The sequence below is a fragment of the Apostichopus japonicus genome, chromosome 1, assembly GCF_037975245.1.
Source record: "Apostichopus japonicus isolate 1M-3 chromosome 1, ASM3797524v1, whole genome shotgun sequence".
Classification (NCBI taxonomy): Eukaryota; Metazoa; Echinodermata; class Holothuroidea; order Aspidochirotida; family Stichopodidae; genus Apostichopus; species Apostichopus japonicus.
In genome coordinates this window covers 21,414,358-21,440,411 of record NC_092561.1, presented here as the reverse complement: position 1 = coordinate 21,440,411, position 26,054 = coordinate 21,414,358, and the positions used below count along the sequence as shown (strand labels likewise).

At 38.3% G+C, this 26,054-nt stretch overlaps 1 protein-coding gene across 2 annotated transcripts; it reads left to right on the top strand.

The window, feature by feature from the left end:
* The first annotated feature begins 759 nt into the window (after nt 1-759).
* On the top strand, nt 760-24,346 carry LOC139971650 (1-deoxyxylulose-5-phosphate synthase YajO-like). Of its 2 annotated transcripts, none has more exons than XM_071978314.1 (12): nt 760-917; nt 1,955-2,067; nt 3,877-4,019; nt 5,297-5,450; nt 6,261-6,434; nt 6,959-7,056; nt 8,844-9,028; nt 10,883-11,022; nt 11,888-14,986; nt 18,920-18,980; nt 22,596-22,661; nt 24,193-24,346. In XM_071978314.1, the coding sequence occupies exons 2-9, from the start codon at nt 1,969-1,971 to the stop codon at nt 11,987-11,989; spliced, it is 1,095 nt and encodes a 364-aa protein (XP_071834415.1). In that variant the 5' UTR covers nt 760-917; nt 1,955-1,968; the 3' UTR covers nt 11,990-14,986; nt 18,920-18,980; nt 22,596-22,661; nt 24,193-24,346. The 2 variants fall into 2 exon arrangements, with proteins under 2 accessions (XP_071834415.1, XP_071834422.1); XM_071978321.1 differs by having other exon boundaries at nt 802-948.
* Nucleotides 24,347-26,054: the final 1,708 nt, after the last annotated feature.

Sequence of the window (26,054 nt, the reverse complement as noted above, 5' to 3'; positions counted from 1 at the left end):
TATCTGGTTTTGTTCAATTCGTTTGTTTTCTAATCTCCTGATGTAGTTTTAATTGGCAAATGTTGTTGCAATGTGGAATGGGACAAGATGATGTTTATGTGACTTTGAACCAATTGGTGTTAGGGAAACAAATAGAGATCGATTGTCGAGAATGACCTCCGGAACCTGTATGTTTTGCCCTCGTGTGTTGTAGTGGCGCTCTATTAGTAGGCCCACGGTAAGAAATTTAAGCGTGATTATTGTCGTCTGCTATTAAATTCTTAGCACTAACGTTAGGACGATTGCTTCAAAGCTATGGTATACACTATACAGGGCGTTCCCTTCGGAAACGGGTTAATGAAAGGGGGCGGAATTATACTTCCGCCCCCATATTTTTCACTGGGGGGCTGGCGCCCTACCCCAGTCCCCCGGTTCCTAAGCTCTTGCATTTGGTACAGCAAGTATAGTGTACAGAACCATGATTGCAATGCCCTAAATTTATGTGAGCAAAGGCCTTGTTGTATTTAAGGACATGATAATGTTTCCACAAAAAAAAAAAAAAACATTTATTAAAAACAAAATATTAAGGTTTAAAGGTTATGTATCTCCCTTTTCTTCTTTTTCGCTGGGCTTTAGTTATAATACAACTTTTGTTATACGTTTTGTGACCATTAACTTGACGAATGACAATCTAGAAAATTGATACAGATCATTACCGGTTACCCTATTTTCTGTTGTGTACACAGCTAGCTGATAACGTGATAACAGCTGATAAAAATACTGACCTGGGCATGGAATAGGATGATAGGACAGTATTGACTTTATCATAGGCCTAGGCTATACGCAGTAGTTGGCCACCGAAAATCGTCGTCTGACACAAACGCAGCGAAACCTCGCCAGAGAGTTACGAGAAAACAGCAACATTGTCACTGCATCAGGTAATACTAGACGGGAAGCATTCACACAACAGTATGTGTTCAATTCACAAATTCCAATACGATTAAACTACTCGATGCTTGAGGCAAACCTGTTTGTCGCATGCAGTTACTTTGTCCTTAATGCTTAAGCCTTAACTTAAGCTAGGCCTAGCCGAACGTTAGAAGCAGGACCCAAAACTCAGTTCTAACCAACCAACATGTTCTAAGTTAGCTCATGCATGCCTAAGTATTTTTTCGGTGCTTAGTGCAAACAAGTTTACTTAGGCAGTACTGCAAGTTGGTTGGCCTTACACATGTTGAGGCTCATGCAGCGTTATGTCAAATTCTCAAGTAGCCTAGGCCTAGTAAGTAGTCATTAAATATGATAGTCTTACAGTATTCAAGGTCTTAATAATCTCGGTAGACCTAACTTTAGACCAGGGGTGGGCAACCTTTTTGTATGAATGGGCCAGATATAAGGAGTGAAAAATTGACTGGGCCGCACCTAACCAACGACCTGCTGTTGATTTCAAACCTTTCAAGCAATAGGTGTACTTAATCTGCATTCACAAAAACATAATGACATTACAGTACAGTTGATAATAAATGGGGATAATAGGCCTACCTGACAGCATCATTAGTGCCGATAAATTCTAAGCAGGTAGCTCCTTTTTTTTGTGATGATGTAAAATAGATTGATTTTTTTATTTTATCTTGAGACATCTCACGGACCGCAAGAAAATCACTGGGGGCCCGAAGGTGGCCATGGGCTGTAGGTAGCCCACCCCTGCTTTAGACTAACCCTACTGCCCACAGGAGTGACACAACATCCAAGTAACTCAAGACAATATATTGATTGAAAATCATGGTGAACCTTAAAGGATTAGCTCATCAGTAGTAAATGTATGTTGACCACAACAGTACCTTCTTTACTGTCCAAATATGCCAAAAGATCATTCTCTCAAATCAAGAAAGATTGAACAACAATAATCTGTAGAGCTCTATTGTTGATTATGTAAATATATTCATATACTGTTTAAATGACTGGTTGTTTTCAGTTAATATTTCAAAAATGGCGAAGCGACTTCTGACCCCAGAAACGTATCGTTACCTTGGTGGCAGTGGAGTAAAGGTTTCAAACATCTGTTTGGGAGCTATGACCTTTGGCCAAGTAAGTCAGTGAAGAAAACAAATGCTTTATAGATTTAATAAGTCATTGATAAGTAATAAGAGCCAATATTTCAAGGTGATAGTAAGTTAATGGTCTAATAAGTGGGTCAGTTTTGTGTGTAATTAACCCATACAAATCACCAGAACTAAAATTTAGTGCATTAGTATCTATATAGACAAACTGTATATACTTATAGAATAAAGTCAATTCTTTTGTATACAGTTGTACTTCTAGGGAAATTATAGTACAGAGATGCCAACCAGTACGATTTTATCGTATTTAGTACGATAAAAAAAGTGAAATACGATAATTATACGATTCGCCTCTTGAAAATACGACTTTTCATCTTTCAAAAGAAAAATTTAAAAAAATAAAAATCGTTTTTTTATTTATTTATTTTTTTTAATAGTTGATCAATAAACTTGCTACTGTACTTGCTGCAATTGATATTTGATTATTTGAAATATCTGACACTTTTTTTCATTGATTGGTTTATAATGTCAGTTAACAGGAATGTGGCTCATATTGCCATGAGTAATGCAAGTCTATACAGTAATTTTTTTCTCACTTCTACTTCTGGCTTGAACCAAATTCTCATTGGCCCAAAATATGCAAGCAATTAAGCTGTATCATTATTCTCATTATGCATTTAAACACCCTTTTTGCATCATAAGAATTATTACAGATGCTTTTCAATTTTCTCATTAGATGTTATTGAAAAAGCAAACACTTTCCTTGCCCGTTCTTACCAGTAAAACATTTTTCTGACATTTTACTGGCCCGGGGCCAACGGGCCAGTGGTAGTGTTTGAGTTTTTGTGAAAATCTGATTTTTCTCTCAAAAATCTGATTTCTTAGGATATTCAGTCTGTTTTTTTGTGTCAAGAGGTTGGCATCTCTGATCTAGTACTCCATCTTGTTTGACTCTAATATCCATTTGATGGCTTGTGCTTATTCTGTTACACTCCAATTACTCACTATAAGTCTTTGGAAGAAAATCCAATGTCAGTCCTAGAACAAAAATGTTTAGGATATCTGGGAATATTCTAATACAAAAACAGCATCTGTTCCAATCCAATTACTTCTGAAAGAAAGTCTGTATATAAACCAAATTTGTGGCCAAACTTCTCCACTTTTTTGGTCTCCTTTGTTAGTTCAGAACTTTAGAATGGAAGATTTGACTGAACTATATTCTATGCAATGCCCTCTCGCCCCATTAAGAAGATTGTACTTGTCATCAAGGGTGGCGGAAGCACTTTCAATCTGGGGGGGCACCGACATCAGAGGGCACTTTGCAGAAATTCGATTGGACTGATGCAGCCTTATATTTAGTACCCTTTATAACTCTTATTTTATTATCTTATTTGCATATACACATCACTCCATCAACGCCCCCCCCCCCCTCAAGGGAAATATGCATACTAGCACTGTAATATCCAATGTGAAGAAATTCATTAAAAGTCTGGGGCGTAGCCAGGATTTGCAAAGTTGTATGCACGACTATCTGAGCGGAGCGCCACCATCGGTTGGCGCGGAGCGTACAAGAAAATTTTTGGTTTTACAAACCCCTCAGATGGCCGGAAATGGCCCTTCCCGAGTGTTCATTCTGGTTCCCTGGTCTCTTGCTAACTTGAGACACCTGAATTTTTATGTAGAAAAAGGGCACATTTTAACCTGAGGAAAAGTGGGGGGGCACGTGCCCCCTATGCCCCCCCCCCCCCGGTTCCGCCACCCTTGCTTGTCATTCAGACTTTTTTACATTTCAAGACATTTTTCATGACTTTGAATACTGTTTTATTGATTTACAAAGACTGGTCTTCCTGGAAATTGTGATGAAGCAGCCTCTCACAAAATCTTGGATCGTTTTGTGGAACTTGGAGGAAACTTCATCGATACTGCAAATATTTATGGAAGGGGAGCATCAGAGACTATTGTGGGCAACTGGTTGTCAAGGTAACCTTGGAACCATTTTACTTCTAATTGTGTCATACTGTATATAGCAATGTTCTCTTGTCCAGCATTCTGCAAACTTTAGGTCGTAAATTCTATTGGTGAGTCACAAGATTTTTGCAAATATTAAAAACTAACTAATTTTAGGAGCTTGCTAATGGCAATTAAGTTCTTTATGTAACATCCCAAATCCATAACTATCCAAGTTGATGCTAAGTTGTTGGAAGGGAGCAAGGGTGTGGGGGGGGGGTCTGGGCAGTCATTGCTCTCTCCTCATGAAAGTTCCAGGGTGGCCTTCAAATGTTTGCAGATGGCTGCTGTAATAAATAATATAATCATCAATTTGATTTAATCAATTGAATAATAAAGTTGTCTGACACATACAATCATTTGGCTCAAAAGAGTTTGTCCAGTTTCTCGACAAATGGAAAATCCATGACTTGATACAAGTCAGGAAACTTAAAGTATTGGACTCTACTCTGAGTCTGAGTTATGAGACTTGTTAAATGTGCATGATGTAGAAAATTCAAGGACACTGATGAAAACTCAGCCCCCATCCTGCCCCTCCCCCACCCCCAGCTGTCATTATATAATATGAAACGTAAATTAAATTATGCAACAAATAAGTAGATAAGCTCCAGAAGTCCAGAACAAAAGTTACTCATGTTGACATCGTAAATCAAGAGTGATTAGAGTAATTAAAGAATAAAACTGAATATCAAATTCTCTAGTATTGCTGCCAATTTATTGATGTCAGTAATTTCACATTTAAGACACTGCAAAGATAGGTAATCAAAAACTAATGTGTGACATGAAAATTATGAATAAATTTTGTTTTCTTCTTTCGAAAAGAGATCTTATATTAGTATTTGTAATGTGGCAATGTTCCTGTTAAAAGATTTAAAGGCGTTGAAGACTCGCCCCAAACGGCGTGTGGCCATCTGAAAAAGTTGACTTTCTGTTTGTGTCCCTACAAAATGCAGACACTAATGAAACATGATACCTTATCTTTAGCTGGACCTGAGATGTCCATTGCTGTATGGTTTGTATACTGTGCTGTGGGTATTGACCGCAGCTGTATGTACTGACTGTACACTAGTGTCTAATTACCGACGGTAGCAAGCTGTGTGTGCATTTTCTGGGATAGAGTGTGGTGTTTAACACTTCTGTTACACCTCATTCGAAACTATGTCAAATTACAGGCATTAGACGTTTCTTTTTGTGCGAGTCTTCATACCCTTTAATGATGTTGGTTTTTTTACCGTTGCATTTAATTGAAGACAAGAGAGGCATAAGATTGTCCTCGCATCGAAGGTCAGAATGCAAATGGAGGATGACAATCCAAACTCAGGAGGCCTCAGCAGAAAATCCATCATGTGGAGTGTCGAGGAAAGCTTAAAACGGCTGAAAACAGACTACATTGACCTTTTCCAGGTATGTCGCTGCTCTACCTTGCTTTACTACTCACAATCTTGAGCAAGTTGTTTCAGTGCTGTTGGTTAATATCTCCCAATGATAAAAGCACATACTAGACAACTTAATGTGGGGTCAGGGACAGGGTCATGGTTTTTCTTTTATTTCTCTTCGTTTTTGTTTGTGTCTTGTTTAGAGACATATATTTATGTATATTTTCATAGCTAAACTCGTTAAGCCATGAATGTTTCTTTGAGCACTTCCTTTCACAACTCTATTTTTTACTTTATATGTGCTTATTATTATCACCTGAATGTTGTGAGAAAAACAAGTAAATAAAAGAAATGAAAGGAAATAAAATGCTATTTCTGAAGCTGGGAGCCTTTCTAATGCTTGAAATTACTCCATCACTACTCGTAATAGGAATTTACAGGATGATTAGCCATATGTTTCTACTCCTCGACCATCTTAATTGATTAATACATCCTGGTTAATTATGCCTGACTTCCCAAGCACCCCTGTTTTACAAATGTCCTGTGCTAAATTGATGGACTCTTCCATGCTGTATCATGTAACATGTACTATGGTACTTCTATTATTTTGCATATATAGGTCTTCATCAATCAGTGGGAGCTAAGAATGACTTTGAAAAGATATTAAACGTTTCATCATATCAATTTGCTTGTTACTAACATTCTTTCTTTGCTTCTTATCAGACTTAAAAAATAGTATTTAAGACTCCTGTAATAAAACTTTTAAAATATAGAAGAAAAATAACATAAAGATGTAGAACTGTGCCAGCAGAAAGGGTATCTATGATAATTTTTGCAGATCCATTGCTGGGATTGGGGAACCCCCTTAGAAGAGACACTACGCACTTTGGATGACCTTGTCCGAGCCGGGAAGGTCAGATACATCGGAGGGAGTAACGTCAGCAGTTGGCAGTTCCAAAAGATCATCGATTACAATAAATTCCACGGTCTCAATAAGTGGATCACACTTCAGGTTTGTTGCATTCTCTGAATGTGTTTATAAAGCATGGACATCGTGGTATATCACAACATTAACATGTACAGTATGTTACTTAGAGAAAGGGGACCAATAGGAAACTGCTATATATTTAGTTTCCAATTTCCTCTTCAGCTTTAACAGTTGTAGAGGAGATTTAATCTGAAACAGGAGCCTACTAGGATGTGTTTGAAAGTTAGACATTTACCTTATCATACTGTACCTCAAATCTTTTGTAGTAGCTACAGCATTCACATTCAATATTTCAGAGGACTACCACTTTGAAAGTATTTCAGATGACTACCACTTTGAAAGTATTACAGGGTCTCAGCTTAGCTTGTCAAGCCCACTCCCCCTCCTCCCTCTCCTCTCTCCCTCCCCCTCCCTCCTCCCTTCCCCTTTGATGAACTGATTTACTAAACTGTCAACTATTAACAAGGTTTGAAGATCCCTTTTTTCAAGACTACTTCTTTTTGTGTAAGTTTTTCTTTTTGTTTTACATCCTTTTTTTTTACTTTTAGACTCAGTACAGCCTACTTGTCAGGGATCCAGAAACCGAATTTACCGATGTCTGTAAAATTGAAGGACTTGGTTTGTTACCGTGGAGTCCATTGAAAGGGTATAGGATATGTTTTTGCTAAGTAATTGTCAGCTACTAAGGTGTCACTTTTAATTAAAATAATGCATCAAAATGATATCACATTTCCTTAATGGCCTAACTATATAACCTCAAAACCTCATCTGGGCATTTGAGTATTTGTCAAAACATTTGTACTAAATAAAAGCATTGCTTAACTAATCTGTAGTTGATACCTCCAGAGCAGGAATTGTGCACATATAAATGCATCGGTTTGCTGTTTGTTAATAGTTTATATTGTCGGTACATTGTATAGTTAAATCGTTCCTCTTTTATGTTTATTATTTTATTACTTTATTGGGGTCATGTATCCATAAAACGTTGATTCTGCAACTTGAACTTTTGCATCGAATCAGTAGCGTAGGTTTGTAATTAGTTCAGCATTTCCCTCCACACATCTAGCGAGCAGAACGGAGAAATTTGGGTGATTTAAATGTAACACCAATAGAATAACTATCTTCAGAATGTCTGCCAACTCTTAAAGCAAATATAATTAAATTAGACCCAGCCCAACAGTTTTTATGAATATGTGACCTTAGGATCAAGTAGTGTGACGTATATATTTAGAGTTAGGGCTAGATTTATTGTCCTCATGAGTGCTAATTGCTGTGCACAACAACGATAGTGATAATTCTTCAAAGGTCTTCATGTGGAACAACATGCAGGCGCGTAGCCAAGGGGGGGGGCCAAGGGGGCAGCCGCTCCCCCCAACCCCTTGAGCATATTTTTTTTTTTTTTTGTATAGTTTTATGATATCGCTAGTAATTTCAAAAGAGAAAATGCTAAGCTGCAACTTACAAGACCTGGAAAGTGCCATTTCCAGCGATCTGGGAGGCATTTTCAGCCAAAATTTTCTCGTACGCTAAGCGCCAACCGATGGTGGCGCTATGCTTAGATAGTTTGCAATGCTGTATATACGCCTCTGATAGTTTGCCTACAGATTTGCCCCTCCCTTGGCAAATTCCTCGCTACGCGCCTGACAACATGTAGGGTTGATGACTTTCATTGGTCATCTGATCTAACCAGATGACTAAATTTTGGGTTTTAGAGTACTAAAGTTCTCTTCTGGTATTTTCAATGCATGGGCTATATACCTCCTGAAAATTCACAAACTTGACAAAAAGACATGTCGTATCCATGATGCTTGTACTTTTGGTACATGAAGTAAACAGTTTGTTATCATAGATTTGTTAATTATTGAAATATTTTTAAGCGATAGAAGCCAATATGATAAACATTCTAACAACCAGATATATGTTTACAGGGATGTGCTCACACTGGGCGGCTGCGCCCAGCAGTTCTGAATGCCGCCCAGCACAAACAGTATTTTAAACATTTCCGCCCGGCACTTTTTTGATGATAATTTAACAAATTTTACCATGACCAAAATCTCGGAGAATACATGGCACAGAATAGGTAAAATAGCACCACCTAAGCATACTTCATGTGCAAAATTTGTCCGTGGGGGAGGGGGTACCCCACCAACGAGATCCCTCTCCCAGGGTGTGGATCACACTACTGCACAATCTGCCCAGCACTCAAACATTCATGAGCACATCCCTGTGGTTAATACACATCAGTACTTACACAGTATTATATAATGTGGCAGTGCTATCATTGAGATAATGCCGTTTAATAGTTGTATGCACCGATGAGTAGAGGATAAAACTATTTTAAACTTGATGAGAAAGGTACTGAAATGTTAATAAATTGGAAGTTGTGATTGCAAATTTGTCTCTAAATGTCATAAATGTTTCTCTTTGTTACAGAGGATGGCTGAGTGGAAAGATCAAGAAAGGAGACAAAGCAGCCCCTGAAGGCAGCCGTGTGGCTTGGTCTGAGGCGATGGGGGATAAGGTTAGGTTACAGAGCTGTCCAAAGTTTACACCATATGCAAATGAGGGCAGTATTTGGGACCTGCTGGATAAGATGACCGAGATTGGAAAAGCAAACGGTTAGTAAATCTGATTTGAAATGTCAGTGTAGCTCATGCAGTGTCGTGATGTTAGCATACATATTTGAGCAGAGGGTCTTCTAGTGGGTCATGCAAAGTTCATCCTCGACTCCTGCTCCCACTTCGACCCCAGTCTACTCCCACCCTACCCCACCCCAACTATTACTGTATCCCTAATCCCACTCCTCCCCTACTCACATCCCACCCTTATCCCTACTGTATCCCTACTCCCACCCATAGTGTATCCCTGCTCCAACCCCACCTCACCCTTACTTCCACCCCACCCCTAATCATTCTGTATCCCTACTCCCACCCCTAGTCTCACCCCACCCCTACCCTTACTGTATCCCTTACTCCCACCCCTACCCCTACTGTATCCCTACTCCCACCCATGGTGTATCCCTGCTCCAACACCACCTCACCTCACCCTTACTCCCACCCCACCCCTAATCTTTCTGTATCCCTACTCCCACCCCATCCTTACTCCCAGCACTTCACCCCATCTCTACTCCCACATCCCTCCTAACCCCACCCCTACATCTCTCCTACTCCCACCCCTACTCCCACCCTGTCTCCTACCCCTAGTCCCACCCTGTCTCCTACCCCCACCCCTACTCCCACCCTGTCTCTTATCAGTGTTTATGTAAACTATCTGACTGTAGTTAGCTTCTTACTTGTATCTTTCTATCGTAGTAAAGGAATTGATACTTACTACAGAACATTTGAACTTTTATAGCTTTATGTGTGCAGTACTGTTACATTCTGGGTTAGTGCAAGAGGTGCGACGGTTTTTGAGGAAGGGGGTGGAGGAGGGGGTGGAGGAGGGGAGAGATGGAGTTGAGGCTAGACCACTTAGAAAGTACCCTCCCTAGTAGAAGTTCATACATGTTTATGATCGACATCATATGCATATTTTATGAAGATTACATTTTACCTCCTTGCATGTGGTTAATTTCTCCTAGGTAAATCTGTATATATCATTGCATTTCTGCTGAGTGCAAGCAGTAGGGTGGTTGAGATGAGTGGTTGGGGAAGAGTGAGACTGGGGGAAGAGTCAAGACTGATTGAGAGAAACTTTGCATCTCTTAGAAAGGGCTCTCCCTGTTAGTAGTGCATACATGTCAGGGAATAGTTCAGTGTTCAAACAATGCACAGCAGTGTTGTAGGTTCTGACCCTTGTCTCGTATAAAATACTATGGGTTCTCTGTAAACAAAGACCCAGCTATAGATCTTTATACTTGTATACTTTATACTTGTATCTAGCATTCTGACCAATTTGTATCTCCTTTTAAGATGAGAATGAGATACTGGATATGTTATTCCCTGCATATTTAATCATCTAATCTCTCATCACCAAACTTCAGAATGTCCAACGCACCTCTGCTCGCGTCATTGTCAAGCGTAAGAAGTATGACTCTATAACATTGGAACTCATTGCTCTTCACTGGCTCCCCAAACAACAACGTATCAAATTTAAAGTTCTTCTTCTTGTGTACAAAGCTCACCATAAACAGTCGCCAGCTTACATCTCTGACCTGCTACAGCTGCAACCACCACGCAGACAGCTTAGATCATATACATCTTCTCCTCAGTTTATCGTGCCCAGAACCCATGCTGTGTCATTTGCCAGATCGCTCACTCGCACACATCAAGGATCCTCAGACTGTTCATATTTTCAAGAAACTGCTCAATTGTTATCTTTTTAATGTAACTGTCATTAGCGCCTTTGAACAATTTTTGTTGATTTTGGCGCTATATAAATGTTTTCTGATTGATTGATTGATTGATTGATTGATCTGCATAGTTAATAAAGGTATACAGTTTAACCCACCCTCGTGATTGATTTTCCATCAGGTAAATCTGTTGCTCAGGTAGCTCTCCGTTGGTTACTCCAGAAGGAGGCTGTCAGCTCTGTCATCATTGGTTGTAAGACTGTACAGCAGTTAGAGGACAACATGGGCGCTGGAGCTGGCTGGGAACTCTCCACAGAACAGGTACAAAATATTAATGGTTTCTGTACAGTAACTATAGAGCGTGGTGGCCAATTGGCTAAGGCGTAGCACTCGTGATCCAAGGATTGCTGGTTCGATTCCTGCCTAGTTAATTACGTTTTGTCCTTGGGCAAGATGCTTTATCTCACTTGCCTCTCTCCACCCAGGGGTTAAATGGGTACCTGTGAGGTAACTTGTCATTGTGCGCAGTATATAACTGCTGCCAACTGGAGGGATTGTCTCTGGGACAGGTTATCATTGACCAGGGGTAATATAACGTTTGTAACCACTTTGAGACCTATCGCTGATATGAAGCGCTATATAAAAAGCAAATATTATTATTATTATAAAGCTGGGAAGTTGTTGCCCGTAGTGTTTACAGCCTGGATAATTCCGGTACAAAATTTACTTTAAATATGGCAAAATAAAACACCATTTTGCAATCCTTGATGATATTGACATTTCTCAAGAGGGAAGAGAGTACCTCCTCCCCAACCCCCCCCCCCCACATATAGCCCTTCCACCCGCCGCAACATCCACTGCTGGAGGGTCGCCAAGGTTAAAAGGAAAAGTTGGTGTCACCAAAGAAGAAAAGTTTGAATAACATGGGTTTAGACCAGCAAATAATCAAATACCACAGCAGTTCTCAAGATTATATCAGGAATCCTACCTAGGGAATGAAGAAAAGCCCAAATCTCATATTAAAATTATTGAAAATTAATTCTTTACTGCTAGTTTAAAACAAAGTAGTTGAGCTGTCCATGCTTACACTCAATGCCATTGTAGCTCATATCTCCTATCTTTCTTGAAATTACCTGGTATATTTCAGAGAATCTACAATTTTTTATTTTTACTTTCCTGCCGACAGATGTCCACTCTGGACAATGCCAGCGCTGTCGAACCTTTGCAAGTGGCCGCCATGATAGACAGAGTGAACGCAACGCGCCATCGCAAAGACTGGACCCAGTGAAAGGAACTGGACATTGTAGTCATGATCAGTACTATGAAGGCCAATAATGAATCAATTTGTCCATAATGTATTGTTAATTAATTATCTACTTAATGAAGATAAAATAATTAATTTTTTAACATAGTTTTGTGACCTTAAATATCTATAAAGATATTATTTGGTTTTAAATGCTTTGTGGTTTCTAGGCTATGCAAAGGATCATGTTAGATAACTTGAAAATTCATGATTTAATATTCATCGGACAAAGGACAATGTCGGAAGGACAAATAACAAACAGATTGCAAAATTGTACTTCTCCATCAGAGTGTGATGTGACATTTACTAGAACCATGGTTTCCACTTGACTGGCATAGCTTCAAATTATGTTAACACCATACAGTACGCATCAGAGTGTGATGTAACATTTACTAGAACCATGGTTTCCACTTGACTGGCATAGCTTCAAATTATGTTAACACCATGCAGTACGAGTTCAAGCTGGTAAGCCTTCCCTTGGTTTGTACCCGGACAAAAAAAAGTGATTTTAGGGGAGACTTAGATGGATACCGACATAAATGGTTTCATTTTTCTTTGATTGGTCAAATTCTTTGTTCATCAGAAGATTATTAATTGTCACATTAGTTTTGAGTTGCTGTTAAGAAAAAAATACATGCAGATTTAATAGCCTATATATGATGAAATTTTCATAAAATTTAATAAGAATGGAGCTATAACATTCTAGTGTTATATCTGAACCACGAAGCATGATATATTGAAATTAATATCGTATCCGTGATGTTACATTGCGACTAGTGCTGATAGTTTTCCTTTAGTTACATAAAGACATTTCTTGTTACATTTGAAACCGATGGCATTCCAACAGTAGGCTAAAGGACTTCACCATTTTAAATGATTTTTTAAACTTATTCAGTGCTTATGAGTTAATTGTACAACAATCTAGCAAAGTACTGTGTTTGAACGTTTATCTTAAGTATATCATCGATTTTGAAATTAATTCAAAGAATTTTGCACTTTATCTATACTATTTTGTTATGTTAACTGAAATGCCCTTACATGGATTAATATTCCTTATTCTTATTTTCATACACTTCTCTGTTCTTACTTATCATACTATATACTATACGGATGAGGCCTGGCAACTATATATTTCTCTCCACAACCCATAGGCCTCTGAGCTGGCCTACATATAGATATATTCTATAGCAGACAGTTGTAATTAAGTCGTACAATCCACCTGCATGTTAAATTATATACTTAACCAATGCTTACTACAGAAGCTTACTATTGATAACTAACTTGTTTAGGCATGACTCCTTGAGGGAGCCCATATACAAACATGGGAGGCCCCAAATTTAGGCAAAGTTGCCCACTATGGATAATTTGGCACTGTCCATACCCTCCTATTAAGGTCCTTCAAATAGTAATGTGTTGTTGATCAAATTAGATCTAAAGCCATTCAGGAAATGAGAGCTTCCCACAGTTAAAACTAAAAAAGCCTTTTCAGTGCCTTTATTTCTTTTGTTTTATGTTACATTACTGTGTTCATGGAATTAAAATATAAATGCCACTTTATTATTTTTTGCGGTATTTTTTATTTTATTTTTTATATTATGTTTGTTCATTTTTACTACTTTCACCAGCTGTGTTTCTGTAGACCTGTTCCACCCTCTGTTCAGAAATTTGATATTTGGAATAAGACACGTTGCAACAAATTCTTAGAAATGTCTAAAACATTGTTTTAATTGTTTTATCCACTATCACCCGCAAAAGCAAAACAATTTAGAAAGTATAGACTAGTTTCTGACAAACTGGTCGACATTCCCAGCAAAGGAAGTGGAGATTTTGGGAGAAACAGCAAGTAGCCGGGATGTGGAGACAATAGTTTGACTTGAAGTAGTGTAAATAAGTTGAGGAAACAAAGGCCTACATACAAATTTCTACATACAATAAATTTATTGTATGGAGAGAATCATCAAAATATTAAACTAAGTAAAAAGAAATGTCTATATTTTAATTTCGAGATAAAAAAGGAAATTCCGATGGCCGAACGTACTATTTACATGTTATGATAAGGAACATTCTTCTGAAGGAAAACCTAAAACGTGCCACTTTTTTGACACATCGCGTTTTTTCATTCAGTTACAAAATACCTCCACCCCTTCCCCACCTCTCACGCACTTGCAGAGCGACGGTTGTCGTGGGTGTACATCGCGGTTGTTCGGTAAATCATGACCCCGTTTGTCTAGAAAATTCTCCCACTTTGTCGGGAACATGAGTAAAAACTCGTCCTGATGATGATCCATCCAGGTTAATTGTTAGGTCGCCGATTTCATTTACCATATCATGCAACGATATTTAATAGTGCGCAATCGTATTCTGTACATGTAACAGAATGGTGCCATACGTTTACAGAGGTCGCAGTTACAATTATATATTGTAAGATCGATAAAGCACATTGCATAATCTATACATATATATAGTTTCGTTAATCATCACTTTTGGCATAGTCAACTCCGCTTGAAAGTTCTTAAATTTAATCAACTCTCGTTGAATTTAATAACTATCTCTTGGCCGGCCATATGCAACACCACATACTTTATTAACCATTCTTTGGTAGCCAGTCTCCCGGCATCATTTGTGATGTTCAACAAAGAATTATATTGTATGTGGAAGTGTAACATATATACTTAGACAGAATGGTATGCATTTTACTCGTTTTATTTTTCTTGGCCAACGCAAATGTCATTTATAGCAGCACGAATCCGACTCACCCTATATGTGTAGCCATGTACATATTATGACAGGAATTGCGTCTGCTTTCCGCGTTCCATATAACACAAAATAACACTACAAAGTAGTAAAGTTACTACTGTACTGAGCCTTACCTAATTTTAGAGGGCCACGGTCAGAAATCACCAGAAAGATGAGGCTCTTAAATCAGCTGCGATGTTCTTCTAGAATCCTTCATAGAACACACCAGCTACCTCTAAGGCGACAGTAAGACTGCTTGAACATATTTCATATTTTGCTTAGAATGTGAGGGCTACAACCGAAGTTAGGCGAAGCAAAATTTAACGTAGGGTAAACAAGATAAGCCTAACGTAGCCTAGCCTATGCCTAAATTACACTAATATTTAACAGTGATAGAGTGCTCCTAACTTTAGCCGGACCTACTGTACACCTACCCACAGACGATCCCACTGTATATCACACCAAATTATTTACTGTAAAAAAATATGTATACATTCATTGACTTGGGATGTGTTAGCTATGCTCTGAGCCTCTAACTTGCTCAGACAGGTCAGCTCCCAGAGAGTAGTGTGATCATTCATACTTTAGTGAGGTAATTTTGATTAAGATTTCCAAATGGCAAAAATTATGCAAAACTTGGGGGAGGGTGTTTAAAGCTTAGCAAAAAAACTCAACTGGTGCCTACGCTAGATGTTTCATAAAATGGAGGCTGGATAAAAAAGGAGGCTGGGTGCAGCATTTTTCATCTTCAAATAGTACCCAGCTAACTTCCCATATATTGTACACATACTTGGCTAGGCTCACGCAACTCTTAAAACATTAGCAAGTATAGCACTAGCAGCCCTACCAGTCTACTGGTTACTGTATGAACATACGTGTGGAAATCCCATGTTGTTGGCCTACTTACAGATAAAGGTTGAGAGCACAAAAGTACTGCAGATTACGAAACTTAACAAGTTATAACCATAATATTATGAGTTTCAGCTGTTTAACTTCCAAGAATTACAATAGAAATACTGGATTTTTACTAGTGTTAACACGGGTCCAAAAATCGGGAACCGGGTACCCGAGGGCCGTTACCCGTCGGGTATCCGGGTATCCGGAAAAAAATGTGTTTACCCTCGTGTACTGTAACACGATTTTCAAGAAATTACATATTGGATGCTGTAATAAATGCATTATATTCTCTACTGACAATGTTTTCATGTTCAAATACGTAGGTGTAAGATAAGGTATAAAACCTCCCTCAATAATTTTTATTTGCTTCTGTTTCTTTCATTAACTTGTTAATAAATTAATTATTTAATTATAATTAGCACTACTACTAACATCGCACTGCCGCCGCTGCTTATGCTAGCTCGTGCACGTCTATTGGATCAAATCATATAGATATCCAATTTATCTCTTAAACAGTTTTTAATACTACTACTATCTATTATGCAGGCCCAGGGTTCGCATTAGCCGCGAGATTGCGAGATTCGCGCAATTTGATCTCATTTGGAATAAACGATTAGTAAAAAGCCACTTGCGATTACTATTTTTTAGTTATCCCGTCTATAATCCATAAACATCGCGTAAAATCCTTGTCAGCCTTTCCTTCTTTGAAATAAACGAATGAATAAATAATAATAGAGCTCTTCCACATGGTAGCCTAACACCACACTAAGTCAATGAGAAATCTAGCTAAGCCTAACCATCTGTTTATTTGCTGGAGTTGTGACGCAGTTATAAGACATCCATGGAATACTTTCGTTATTGCTGTTACGTTCGACCACACGGTTGCCTAACACCACACTAAGTCAATGGGGGTAGTCTAGCCTAGCCATCTGTTTATTAGCTGAAATTGTGACGTAGTTATAAGATATCTATAGAAAGCTTTCGTTATTGCTGTTATCTTCGAACACATGGTAGCCTAACAACACACTACTGTAAGTCAATGGGAAATCAGCCTAACCATCAGTTTGCAATTTTTTTTTTAAACAATCACACTTTGCGTATGATTCGGGTAATAAATTAGGAACCGGGTAGTATCGCGTCGAGCGGGCCCCTTCGTTATTGCTGTTATCTTCGACCACATTGTTGCCTAACAGCACACTAAGTCAATGGGAAATCTGCCTAACCGTCGGTTTGCCATTTTTTTTTTTTTTTTAAATCACACTTTGCTAAGGATTCGGGTAATAAATTAGGAACCGGGTAGTATCACGTCGGGCGGGTACCCGGGTACCCGGATAACCCGTGCAAACACTAATTTTTACGCACTATGTTGCAATAAGGACGGCCAAAAAAATTGGAGAAAAAGGCGGCCGCAATTTAGATGTGCTGTGAGGTTAGTCACCCAAGCCTACAGTACACAAGTACAAAATAAATATATACTTACTTAAATACTGTTTTGTTACAGAAACAGGTTATCTTTGTAGCCAAATACAGTAGCAACAACAGCAATGCATGATGTCCCTTGGGAATGGTTTGGGGAAACGTAGGTGCAGCAACTAACTATATTAATGGTTCTGTGACAGTTTCAAACTTATGTTGCACAGAAATATATACTTCTCAATGTGCATTACTTACAGTAGCTGCATGTATATGCCTAGTTTTTTTGCTGGAAAAAAGTGTATTGTACTTCCACAGAGACTAAAACGTAGCATTGTAAGTGTGGATTGAAATATGATTTTGCAGCGAAGAGAATTTTAGTCATACTGACTACATGGCGGTAGTTGTAAAAATGAAATTTTGTTCATGGATTCTCATACATGACTGGCTGTCTTTCTTGTGGGGGTACTTGATAACCCCGCCATCCACCCCCCCCCCACCCCTTGATGTTCATGGTACATCCAACATGACTCATTTTTCGTTTAAATTAAGTGGCCCCTGGTTCCCACCAGGAAGCTCCTGCGCTACTAATCGGCCCGTGACCTGAGAGGCACCTTACACAGAATTTAAAGTGGCTCTTTGACCTCAGAATCTTAATTTGACCCCTTTATGTTGCCAAATTTTGAAGTAATTTTACTACTTTATGTTTACAAGTTTCTTATTTTCCTTCGGTTTCGTTTGGCAACCTTAACTTATGTTCTAAATGGCAACCGTTGCCTAAATAGTGAAGGGACCCCCACCAATACCAGGAGGTTAGGTTACATGTGGAATGACCTCCACATTTTGCGAAACTTAATCGAGAAACCGATTGCTGGTGTTAGCTAGAAATGTTTTCATTCGTGAAGAATTTGTCATAATATTGGCAGTAGACCTCATTATTTTCTTCTTAATTTTTCTTCATATTATTTTAACAACCCTTGTCAGAGAACTTGCTGGGGATTTTACATTAGGTAACTCTGGAGCCTATAACCAAAACATTCACATAGGTAACTGACAAGCCCATTATTCAAGGTATTATTGAAACAAATCAAAACAAAATACTGCTTCATGAAATATCCTATCAATGCCATGAAACCATACTTTTTAACATAGTAGAGGTTAGCAGGAAGATAGTATCTCACTAACAAACCAGCTGGTCTGTGGTCAAGGAGCTGCAAGTGACAAGAATGGTGATATAAATACATGTACCAGTTTACAGTACCTCATTATTCTAAAGGCAATCTACTGTATGACCATACCTCCTCAGTCAGGCTCAGGACTCCATGAAGCATTTAAGGCATTGAAGACTCGCCCCAAACCATGTGTCGCGCTCTGAAAATGTTAACTTTCTGTTGCTTGCAAGTGAAGTTTTCTTCTTGTCGCTACAAAATGCAGACAGTAATGAATCGTGATACCTTACAAGTTATCTTTAGCTGGACCTGAGATGTCCATCGCTGTATCGTTTGTACACTGTGCTGTGGGTATTGACCGCAGCTGCATGTATTGACTGTACACTAGTGTCTAATTACCGACGGTAGCAAGCTGCGTGTGTATTTTCTGGGATCGATGGTGGTGTCTAACACTTCTGTTACACCTCATTCAAAACTAGGTCAGATTACCGGCATGAGATGTTTCTTTGTGCGCGAGTCTTTACACCCTTTAATGCGCTAAATGTGAGACTCATACAGTGAAGTGTCAAACATGATTCTACTAAGATCTCAAACTTTTGTAATGTCGCTCTCGCTCACTTCTTTCTCAGATGTTGTTTTGTTTTCAATTACAAATTTAATACTAAATACTTCCATATTCTTTTTTTTTTCTCCATTACAGTGGACATTTCCTTTATCGCCAGACTGCACCAGCCCCTCGTAAAAACCAGATAATTGCTCAGGTAGAGTAGTGTTGCTCAGAATCAGGTTTCAATGCATTACTGTATTACCAGACTGAATTAAGTTTCCTTCCATTTGTTCATGATTAACCAAGCTTTACAATCAGTGCTGTTAAGTAAGGCCTTTCATTATTAAAAGCAACTTTTACAGTTGAGTTTGATTGAACAATTATATTTGGTTCACTCCCCTGCCCCCAACGTCCCTCACACCCCCTACTTCCATGGAATTTTATTTGGTGGAGAAAATTTGTAAACTTATCTTCTTACTACATCTAGTTAAGGTTTGGTGTAAAATTGTAAGTCTAATGCAAAAACTTGATTTATAGTCAGACAGTGAGATACTTATTGGCACAATACCCCAGTCATCAATATTATTAGAGTGATGTTCTTAATATTCAGGCCAGATTTCTAATAGTGCTTTATGTGAGGCTGTTGAATTGTTTAATAAATGGACACAATCTTTAATATGCATACTGTACATGATACGATACAGATAGGGCTGAGGGATAATTCTTTGTCCCTTCAGTGGTATTCTGAAGTACAGTATCTTCATATGTGAGGCAGGACACTGTGTGTGATCTACATAGCGAGCTATAAAAAATATGGTTTTCATTTTTAAGATTACTTTGATGAGCACATGTATCTAGAATTACTGTTTGTAAATATATGTGTTTTGAAATACATGTGTTTAAATACCAACAGATGGTTGTTATGAATTCAACATGAATGAAATTATTTCAGTTTTTCACACTTAAATATGTAAGTTACACATAATCAGAAAATCAAAGACTACATTGCATATCCTGTGTAACCCAGGACAATCTAATAACACACTTGTGAAAATGACAGCTACAGTACCACAGATTGGAAGCTGTGAGATCTTGTTACCCCCTCCCCCTCACCCCCAAAGAAGAAAAAAAGATTTGTTTTGTTTTTGAAAATTGTGATAGTTGATTCTAAGTGATTTTGCACAGTACAGGTAAGTACCTATAATTGAGAGATTGAATGTCTATTGTACTGTCATTTATTGATACTAGTGTTTGCACGGGTTATCCGGGTACCCGGGTACCCGCCCGACGTGATACTACCCGGTTCCTAATTTATTACCCGAATCCTAAGCAAAGTGTGATTAAAAAAAAAAATGGCAAATCGATGGTAAGGCTGATTTCCCATTGACTTAGTGTGTTGTTAGGCTACCATGTGTTCGAAGATAACAGCAATAACGAAAGCTTTCCAAAGATATCTTATAACTGCGTCACAATTTCAGCTAATAAACAGATGGCTAGGCAAGACTACCCCCATTGACTTAGTGTGGTGTTAGGCAACAATGTGGTCGAACGTAACAGCAATAACGAAAGTATTCCATGGATGTCTTATAACTGCGTCACAACTCCAGTAAATAAACAGATGGTTAGGCTTGCTAGATTTCTCATTGACTTAGTGTGGTGTTAGGCTACCATGTTGAAGAAATTATTATTTATTTATTCGTTTATTTCAAAGAAGGAAAGGCTGACAAGGAATTTTACGGGATAACTAAAAAATAGTAATCGCGTGGCTTTTTACTAATCGTTTATTCCAAATGCGATCAATTTGCGTGAATCGCGCAATCTCGCGGCTAATGCGAACCCTGGGCCTGCATAATAGATAGTAGTAGTATTAAAAACTGTTTAAGAGCTAAATTGGATATTTATATGGTTTGATCCAATAGACGTACACGAGCCAGCATAAGCAGCGGCGGCAGTGCGATTTTAGTAGTAATGCTAATTATAATTAAATAATTAATTTATTAACAAGTTAATGAAAGAAACAGAAGCAAATTAAAATTATTTAGGGAGGTTTTATACCTTATCTTACACCTACGTATTTGAACATGAAAACATTGTCAGTAGAGAATATAATGCATTGATTACAGCATCCAATATGTAATTTCTTAAAAATCGTGATACACAAGGGTAAACAATTTTTTCCCCGAGTACCCGGATACCCGACGGGTAACGGCCCTCGGGTACCCGGTTCCCGATTTTTGGACCCGTGTAAACACTAATTGATACCCTCATTTTCTGTCTAAATTGTCTTTTCCAGACTGTCCTAGGTGTCATGTGTTTTCTGTCTCTGTCTTTTCCGGACCTTGGTGTCATGTCTTTTCTTTCTTTGTCTTTTCCATACTGTCTTAGATGTCATGTGTTTTCTTTCTGTCTTTTCCATACTGTCCTAACTGTCATGTCTTTTCTATCTTTGTCTTTTCCATACTGTCCTAGGTGTCATTTGGTTTCTTTCTTTGTCTTTTCTAGACTGTTCTAGGTGTAATGTCTTTTCTTTGTCTTTTCCAGACTGTCTTAGATGTCATGTGTTTTCTTTCTATGTCTTTTCCATACTGTCCTAACTGTCATGTCTTTTCTATCTTTGTCTTTTCCATACTGTCCTATGTGTCATGTGGTTTCTTTCTTTGTCTTTTCTAGACTGTTCTAGGTGTAATGTCTTTTCTTTTTTTGTCTTTTCCAGACTGTCTTAGATGTCATGTGTTTTCTTTCTATGTCTTTTCCATACTGTCCTAACTGTCATGTCTTTTCTATCTTTGTCTTTTCCATACTGTCCTAGGTGTCATGTGGTTTCTTTCTTTGTCTTTTCCATACTGTCCTAACTGTCATGTCTTTTCTATCTTTGTCTTTTCCATACTGTCCTAGGTGTCATGTGGTTTCTTTCTTTGTCTTTTCTAGACTGTTCTAGGTGTAATGTCTTTTCTTTCTTTGTCTTTTCCAGACTGTCTCAGATGTCATGTGGTTTCTTTCTGTGTCTTTTCCATACTGTCCTAACTGTCATGTCTTTTCTATCTTTGTCTTTTCCAGACTGTCTTAGATGTCATGTGTTTTCTTTCTATGTCTTTTCCATACTGTCCTAACTGTCATGTCTTTTCTTTCTTTGTCTTTTCCAGACTGTCTTAGATGTCATGTCTTTTCTTTCTATGTCTTTTCCAGACTGTCTTAGATGTCATGTGTTTTCTATCTTTGTCTTTTCCAGACTGTCTTAGATGTCATGTGTTTTCTTTCTATGTCTTTTCCATACTGTCCTAACTGTCATGTCTTTTCTTTCTTTGTCTTTTCCAGACTGTCTTAGATGTCATGTGTTTTCTTTCTATGTCTTTTCCATACTGTCCTAACTGTCATGTCTTTTCTTTCTATGTCTTTTCCATACTGTCCTAACTGTCATGTCTTTTCTTTCTTTGTCTTTTCCAGACTGTCTTAGATGTCATGTGTTTTCTTTCTATGTCTTTTCCATACTGTCCTAACTGTCATGTCTTTTCTATCTTTGTCTTTTCCAGACTGTCTTAGATGTCATGTGTTTTCTTTCTATGTCTTTTCCATACTGTCCTAACTGTCATGTCTTTTCTTTCTTTGTCTTTTCCAGACTGTCTCAGATGTCATGTTTTCTTTCTATGTCTTTTCCATACTGTCCTAACTGTCATGTCTTTTCTATCTTTGTCTTTTCCATACTGTCCTAGGTGTCATGTGGTTTCTTTCTTTGTCTTTTCCATACTGTCCTAACTGTCATGTCTTTTCTATCTTTGTCTTTTCCATACTGTCCTAGGTGTCATGTGGTTTCTTTCTTTGTCTTTTCTAGACTGTCTTAGGTGTCATGTGGTTTTGGATACTTTGGCGATTCTACCATGAACCAGAAGATGTATTTGTAAGTACCACTTTTCATATCATGTTTTAAATTAAAATAGTACACTACAGTACATACATTTCTGTGTTGTAGTCAAATTCATATCGAGGCAAATATTTCATTGTACATTCTTGTAGTCCGAGACAACCAAATTTCTGTCAGGAGAGCATTGGATGTGCTAGAAGAGATAACTAGCTGTTTTTAACAAATTCAGATTCCATTGTTTTAAATATCTGCAAATTCTGATAAATTGCTATCACCCTTCATCAAAACTTGAGATACTGAAATAAAACAAAAATATTTGTGTGGCAATGATCTAAATTAATGGGCAGTTTACTGGCTCTAAAGCTGGTGTTTTATTCACCAAGCCTTCACATCTCACCTACAGTGCGTGTATACTTTTTGCTATTGCTACATTTGTTTTGGACAACCACAAAGTGAAACTTGGTTGTCCGATGAGCAACTGGAAAAAAATCCTTTAAAAATTTGCCTAACAGATGATAAGTGTCCCTGTCCTTTAACTTTCTGTAAAGTCTTAGTTAGAATTCTTTTCATCTCTCATTGTTATGAATAGAATTGTGACTTAAAAGTTGAGAATGATATTAGTGAATTTTGTCACCCATTGTGGATTTCTGGAACAGGTTGTAATGGTTCAGATATGGTCTATCACTAGTTTTCACTTGAAGAGCAGATTGCAAAAGGTTTAAACAACAAACTTTTAACATCAAGAAAATGGTACTGTTTGCAGAAAGTTGAAACATGTTATCCAGAATTCCGAATAATTGCAATTATTGAGGTCTTCTTGATTATGAAGGGAAATAGTAAAGTCAAGGTTTCTTTCATGTCAAGGGATGTCCCAAATGAAGCTCAATTGAACTGCTCCGGATTTATTCTGACGTGGATGCGAGGTGGTGATTTTGTTATCAGAGGTCATTGTCATTTCAATCTACAATATAACATGTGAAATATTCAAGCTTTTCATTGTCGATTGAAATGTGTACCACATGTTTGATCTTGTAGCTTGACCTTGTGGAAAACTTTGACCTCAAATGAAAAAGAACTACTTAATAACCTGCCATATAGTTTCATATCAGAACTTGAGTTAACCCGCCACCATCCTATAAATGTCCCCTTCCCTTCCCACCGATCCACTACCCCTTCCCTCCACCACCCCTTCAACATCCCTTCACTCCACCACCCTTCCCTCCACCACCCCATCCCCCACTATCCCTTCCCTCCAACACCCTCCCCTCCACCACCCCTTCCCACCATTCCACTACCCCTTCCATCCACCACCCCTCCCCTCCACCACCCCTTCCTTCCACCATCCTTCCCCCACCACCACTCCCCTCCACCACCACATCCCTTAATCACCCCATCCCCCACTATCACTTCCCTCCACCATCCCATCACCACATCCCATGTGCTCTGCTTTGACTCTACATATACTAAATACCTTTAATTTATATAGCTGTGTTACAATAAGGTTATTTTAGTTCTCTGTTGATCATTTGCATTGCTGATTGGTTTTATCATTTTTCATCATTTCCAGGGTCATTTCCAGCTTCCAGATCCGTCAGGGTGGACAGACGAGGAGCTTGGGATACCACCCATTGATGAAGACTAATATATAGGTCACTGCTGTTAATTGTAACGAGCTGATGCAAATAATTATTTTATGGAAAATAGATAAGTAAAAATGACAATGATCTTTTGAGTTATGGTTTCTGTTACTGTTTTCCTCATCTCAGATTTATTAACACGGGGTCAAATATTTGAAATTCTTTGAGGTGAACGATGAACTTGCAAAAATATCTGGCCGCTTGTTTTTCGTGGAGCATTTATAAAAACTAACTCAGAGTTAAATAAGTATCAATGTTTATGTTATGTACAAGTTCCTTACATCCCTGAGTATTCATCACGTGGGTGTCTCGAAGAATTTGAGCCTTCAAAATGCACATAGTCCCCCTGGAAATAATCTGTCCAAGTTTGAAACTACGCAGAAGACACAACGACTCTCTCTGTCAAATTAAGGGCTGATAACCTCACTTTTAGGCACAAACTCAAAAGTCCCATTTGTTATTTAAGGAGTGCCCTGCTGTTGAAAACTTACATCAAATTATAACTAAAAAGTTGTTGAAAGATTAAGAAAATTGTCGCAAAATTTGTACTATTGTCTGAAAAACCATTAGAATACTGGAATTTTTCCTATGGATTGCATAGTGGATGATCCAAAAATTCATATGTAACAGTATCACAGCTCGAAAGTTTGTGCTACCTCCTCCCTCTCACCTCCTCAAGTGAAGTCTCTTCCACCATGCCTGATTGTAGAAATACAAAATTGGTAAAATAGCAACAATTTAACCAGAAAATTTCAGTCTGCATAAACTGGGGCCTCTTATCATGCAAGCAGTTCCCCTTGTATAATTTGAATATGTTAAATGAAAAACAGAAACCAATGACCTGTTCATAAAGACAGTTATCTTTCCCTCTGTGATGGTTTCTTTATAAATCATGAAAATCAGCCGTCCCAACCCCTCTGACTTTCACCCAAACAATAATTTTAATTAAACGAGTGATCAAGAAGGAAAATAATTTAAATGAGATTTGTCATAACTGACAAACCTGCTGTGGAGAATAAAGATAAATATAGATAGATAATATTGAAGGATTTTTTTTAAGTATTGTTGTTACCTCTAAGTGATCAATCTAGACATAAAATTGGTTGTGTTGGGAGTGGGATGAGGGGAGGGGTGTCATGTAGGAACCTTTAAAGCTGCTATTTATATTTGGAGATAGCTCCCTTCTGCAGGGGCGTAGCGAAGGGGTTTTTGTTGGGGGGGTGTGGAGAATTTGATTTGCCGACGGATCTGGAAGTGGTGACTGAAATGGGGGAGGGGTCTAAGGGGAGGTGGTGTCCCCCTCCCTTTTGGCAATTTTTTAGTTTTGAAACGTCCTTAGATGCAATCTGGTGCATATTTTAAGTCAAATTTGATTTGCCGACGGATCTGGAAGTGGTGACTGAAATGGGGGAGGGGTCTAAGGGGAGGGGGTTTCCCCCTCCCCTTTGGAAAATTTTTAGTTTTGAAACGTCCTTAGATGCAATCTGGTGTATATTTTAAGTCAAATTTGATTTGCCGACGGATCTGGAAGTGGTGACTGAAATGGGGGAGGGGTCTAATTTTTAGTTTTGAAACGTCCTTAGATGCAATCTGATGTATATTTTAAGTCAAGTTTGATTTGCCGACGGATCTGGAAGTGGTGACTGAAATGGGGGAGGGGTCTAAGGGGAGGGGGTGTCCTCCTCCCCTTTGGAAAATTTTTAGTTTTGAAACGTCCTTAGATGCAATCTGGTGCATATTTTAAGTCAAATTGATTTGCCGACGGATCTGGAAGTGGTGACTGAAATGGGGG

What these genes read in the sequence shown, in the direction of transcription:
- LOC139971650 (XM_071978314.1), top strand. Translation starts at nt 1,969, where the DNA reads ATGGCGAAGCGACTTCTGACCCCAGAAACGTATCGTTACCTTGGTGGC. An exon ending in ATAAGTGGATCACACTTCAG is followed by an intron (nt 6,435 to 6,958) that starts GTTTGTTGCATT and finishes TTTTACTTTTAG; the next exon opens with ACTCAGTACAGCCTACTTGT. An exon ending in GGGAACTCTCCACAGAACAG is followed by an intron (nt 11,023 to 11,887) that starts GTACAAAATATT and finishes TCCTGCCGACAG; the next exon opens with ATGTCCACTCTGGACAATGC.